Source organism: Erythranthe guttata, chromosome 5 (assembly GCF_056151865.1).
Source record: "Erythranthe guttata isolate IM_541 chromosome 5, IM_541, whole genome shotgun sequence".
In the NCBI taxonomy this organism is placed as follows: domain Eukaryota; kingdom Viridiplantae; phylum Streptophyta; class Magnoliopsida; order Lamiales; family Phrymaceae; genus Erythranthe; species Erythranthe guttata.
In genome coordinates, this window is record NC_142537.1 from 4,331,461 (window position 1) to 4,336,162 (window position 4,702).

Below are 4,702 nucleotides of genomic sequence, written 5' to 3' on the forward strand. Positions count from 1 at the left end.
TTTTAATAAATGATCAAATAAAGTAAACACCTTATAATATTTTTTTTTTCAATTTTAAAATAGTTGAGTACAAATTAAATGGTGCCTAACCGTCGAATTAGCTGTAAGCTACAAGTTGCAAATTAATTCTATATTTAACTAAAGAATGAATGAATGAATATATAAATGTTTAATAATTGTTAAATTAAAAATAGATAACTTATCAATCATTGATTTTGTTGGTATAAGCAAATGTATGATTTGAAATGTAAAGCATGCATCAACTTGTAGGTAGTTAGTTGTATCCACGAACTCTGAATTTTGCATAAATAAATAAATAAATATATGCATAAATATATATAAAACAAAAACGCGTACGTTGATGTATTATTTTCCATATTCCGATTTTTTAGCAGAAACAGAAAACACAATAATGAAAGAATATGCTGATTTCATTTTTTTTTATAATTACTTTTATAATCCAAGGATTTTTCCCATGCTGCATGTGTTGAATTATTACTGACATTTTGATGTATATAAAAAAAAAACAAATTAATGGCAGCATCAAATTATTATTAATTAAACTATTCCTAATGTTGCGTTGTTGGAAACACGTATATATTGCCAGCCAATTATCAAGGACTTGTAAGTATTTTTATTACAAACAAAGATTTAACTTTGATTAATTAATGATTGATGATAGTGAAATTTAAGCTATAAAAAGGGGATGGAGGAGTTGTTTCAATTCAACAAGGGAAGAAGCTTAAAAGCAAACATGGGAAGTAAAACAAATATGGCTTCTCTCTTTGCAATTTTGGCAATATTGGCTCTTTGCTTCCCCTCAATAACCAATGCTAACTATCAATACTCATCTCCTCCTCCTCCTTATGTCTACACCTCTCCCCCACCACCGCCGGCAGTTTACAAATACAAGTCCCCACCACCACCCACACTCGTGTACGTGTACAAATCTCCGCCACCACCAACACCCGTCTACAAATACAAATCTCCACCACCACCGACTCCAGTCTACAAATACAAATCTCCTCCACCACCAACGCCAGTCTACAAGTACAAGTCTCCACCACCACCAACACCAGTCTATAAGTACAAGTCTCCACCACCCCCAACTCCGGTCTACAAGTACAAGTCTCCACCACCACCAACCCCAGTGTACAAGTACAAGTCTCCGCCACCCCCAACTCCAGTCTACAAGTACAAGTCTCCACCACCACCAACCCCAGTATACAAGTACAAATCCCCACCACCCCCAACTCCGGTTTACAAGTACAAGTCTCCACCACCACCAACCCCAGTGTACAAGTACAAATCCCCACCACCCCCAACTCCGGTCTACAAGTACAAGTCTCCACCACCACCTACTCCCGTCTACAAATACAAATCTCCACCACCACCAACCCCAGTGTACAAGTATAAGTCTCCACCACCTCCAACACCAGTCTACAAGTACAAGTCTCCGCCACCACCAACACCGGTCTACAAGTACAAATCTCCACCACCTCCAACTCCCGTCTACAAGTATAAATCTCCACCACCACCAACACCTGTCTACAAATACAAGTCCCCTCCACCCCCAACTCCCGTATTAGTAGAAGAAAAAGTAAAATAGGCAACAATTTCTTTGTGGACGAAATTAATTTTGTTGCCAATCATCATATTTTAGCAACGAAATATAGTATTTGTGGCTAAAGAATAACATTTTTGTAACAACAAATTTTTGTTGCCTTAAAATCTCATAAGCAACGAAAACTATTGTTGTGAATAATATTATGTGTATTTCGCAAAGAATTTAATGTAAGACAACAACTTCATTTGTTGCAAAAGAGTGTTTCTTTTTGTTACGATATAAAATTGTAGTAATACATATACAACGACAACAAATTTATTTTGTTGCCAGTAAGTGATAAAAGACAACTGAATATTTTGTTGTAAATGCTCCAAGTGATTTGGCAACAAAATATAATCGTTTGTAAATGTTCCAAGTGATTTGGCAACAAAATATAATCGTTGCCAATTTACAAACCAACTGTTTTATTATTATTATTATTATTATATATATATATATATATATATATATATATATATATATATATATATATATATATATATATATATATATATATATATATAATATGATAAGAAAAATCTTATTTATTTATATTAAGTAGCAGTAACTCATGCATTTTTGTTAAGTCAATTGTTTATATGGTTTTAAAAATTAAGTATATATACATTTATCAATAGTGGAGAATTAATGACAAGATGTTATATTTATAATTTAATTTTATTGTAAATTATTTTTTTGACATATTATTTATTTATATAACTTTATTAAACATTTTACCTTGTCTATTTAGTTTTTATAAATTTATTTTCAGCCAATTGCAGAATATAATGTTGCCCCAGCGGTTTGAAGGGGCTCTAACTTCAAATCAACCAGGGTTCAATTCCTACCATTGTTATATTTTCATATATTTAACATTTATCAGCCCGTTGGGCCGGTTGTGAGTTCGACCCAACTATTCATATTCCGAAGTGGCCAGTGGTCCCACGGATGCGGGTCCGTCTTGTCTCGGTGGTCCAATGGATGTGGGCCGGGTTGACGGATGTTGGTCCGACTTCGATAAACATCCGGACCATATGTTTTGCAATGAAATAAATTCGTAGGCAACGAAAACAAATGCGTTGTGTTTGTGTATACTATTGGCGACAAAAATAAATTCGTTTTGTATGCATAATACATTGGCAACGATATATTTGCCAACAAAATATATTCATTGTACATTCTAAATGTATAGGCAACGAAAAATATTTGCCAACGACATGAATTCGTTGCGCAAACTAAATATATTGGCAACAACTTTAAATTCGTTGCCACTGTATCTTTCTCAAATGATGAGAAAGGTTGTCTTCATGCATGGATTCATCGCGCTTTAATTCATTATCTCTCACTAAAACTCGCAATCAACTTTATATTTCAGACATTCTTCTTTCCCTGCATCACAAACTAATAGAATTTCAGTCATTACAACATACATATTCACTTATGATCATGAAGGGAAAATGCGACGGTATTGAAGGGAACTTTCATCGATGGAAAGTTTCTGAAGGGAAAATGCGACGGTATTCTTCTTAGCGCTGTGTCAAAAGACGCTAATAATGGTTAGTGATTGTATCGTTTACAAATGTTTTTTAGTTTTTTTAAGATGACAATATTTGTTTAAGCTGTCAATGTTTAGGATGCAGAAGACGAAAGGAAAAATTGAAAAAATGTATATTGCAAAATGCAAATCAATAATTTTGGCGGTACCAAAATGCAAATTACAATAGCAATATTTTAATTTATCATAATCTTGTATTTTTTCTGGTTGTCAATGATTTGTTTCCAATGATGTTGTTGTTTGCTAATGGTTAGTACGCAGAACATGAAACGAAAAAATGAAAAATGCAAATCATTAATTTTGTTGAGATCAAAATGCAAATTATAATAGCAAAATTATGATTTAGTTCTTAATTTTTGCAATTTTTTTGGATAATTTTTTTACAGGACTTTCCCCTATCGCATTTGCTATAGTTCATGAGGAGAATGATGATAACTGGTTTTGGTTCTTAACATTGTTAAAGGAGGCTATTAACCAGGATCGTATCTTTACGTTTATTTTTGATCGGCAACATGGCATTCTAAAAGGCGTTAAGAACGTGTTTCCAGATTGTTTTCACTCATTTTGCCTCAGACATTTGACTGATAATTTGAACAACAAATTTAAAGGGGTTCCAACTAGTTATAGGGAGGCAATTGTTGGTCAATTTGTATCATGCGCATTTGAATTCTCAAAGACGTCTTTTGATAAGAAGATCGAGAAGCTTAAGGCCACTGGTTCTAGCAAAGTTGTGAAATTCTTGAATGACTTGCCTTATAATAAATGGGCGAATGCGTATTTTGATGGGCACATATACGGTGAAATGTATTCGAACGGCGTGGAATCTTGGAATTCGCAAATTCTTCTGTTGCGCGACCTACCAGTTATGACTATGATAGACACAATTAGAAGCAAATTAATGAAGCAGATGACTAAGAGGAGAAATAAAGCAGCTAATTGGTCATCTATGTGCTGCCCTAAGAAAGAGAAAATTTTGCAAGATATTGAACTTGAAGGCAGGTCGTGGAAGCCTGAGAAGGCCGCTGACAATATTTTTGAAGTTCCCAGTAACCCGTTTATGGTTGTCGACTTGTCGCAAAAAAACTTGCACATGTCGAGAATGGCAGATTTTTGGATTTCTTTGTGTTTATGCGGTGTGTGTATTGGTGAACGAGACGACATAACCATATGACTATATTGACAAGTTTTTTTATGCTGAAAATTACAGGGAATGCTATGCAATCCCGATTTATCCGTTTGTTAGACACAGTACAAACGAAAAGGAAATTTGTGTTGGCCCACCTGAATTTAAATCTCGACATGGAAGACCAAAAAAAAAGAGGATACCGTCTACTGGAGAGAAGATAAAGAGGAAAATTAAGTGTGGACGATGTAATGAACTCGGAAACCATAGTAGGAAGTCGTGCACGAAACAAATGTAATTCGTGTATTTATTTGGGTTTTTTTTTGTTTGTATGCATTTATTATGTCGTTGCACCTTTGTTTTTTTTTTTTTTTTTTTTTTTTGCGTGTTGGATTTTTTTTTTTTTTTTTTTGTTTCT

The 4,702-nt window shown here is 33.9% G+C and overlaps 2 protein-coding genes across 2 annotated transcripts; both read left to right on the plus strand.

Annotated features, from left to right (window-relative positions):
• The first annotated feature begins 733 nt into the window (after positions 1 to 733).
• LOC148770465 (uncharacterized) lies at positions 734 to 1,881 on the plus strand. The gene has a single exon (XM_088818670.1). The coding sequence runs from the start codon at positions 755 to 757 to the stop codon at positions 1,607 to 1,609; it is 855 nt and encodes a 284-aa protein (XP_088674796.1). The 5' UTR covers positions 734 to 754; the 3' UTR covers positions 1,610 to 1,881.
• Positions 1,882 to 2,554: 673 nt separating this feature from the next.
• On the plus strand, positions 2,555 to 4,404 carry LOC105969371 (uncharacterized). The gene is made up of 4 exons (XM_088818319.1): positions 2,555 to 2,608; positions 3,081 to 3,162; positions 3,548 to 4,221; positions 4,369 to 4,404. The coding sequence occupies exons 1-4, from the start codon at positions 2,555 to 2,557 to the stop codon at positions 4,402 to 4,404; spliced, it is 846 nt and encodes a 281-aa protein (XP_088674445.1).
• The last annotated feature ends 298 nt before the right edge of the window (positions 4,405 to 4,702 follow it).

Bases quoted from the DNA above. Each gene is read 5' to 3' on its own strand.
- LOC148770465 (XM_088818670.1), top strand. From the start codon at position 755: ATGGGAAGTAAAACAAATATGGCTTCTCTCTTTGCAATTTTGGCAATA.
- LOC105969371 (XM_088818319.1), top strand. From the start codon at position 2,555: ATGCGGGTCCGTCTTGTCTCGGTGGTCCAATGGATGTGGGCCGGGTTG. The intron at 2,609-3,080 runs GTTGGTCCGACT...ACGGTATTGAAG, and splicing joins TGTGGGCCGGGTTGACGGAT to GGAACTTTCATCGATGGAAA. The intron at 4,222-4,368 runs GTTGTCGACTTG...TGAAAATTACAG, and splicing joins TTCCCAGTAACCCGTTTATG to GGAATGCTATGCAATCCCGA.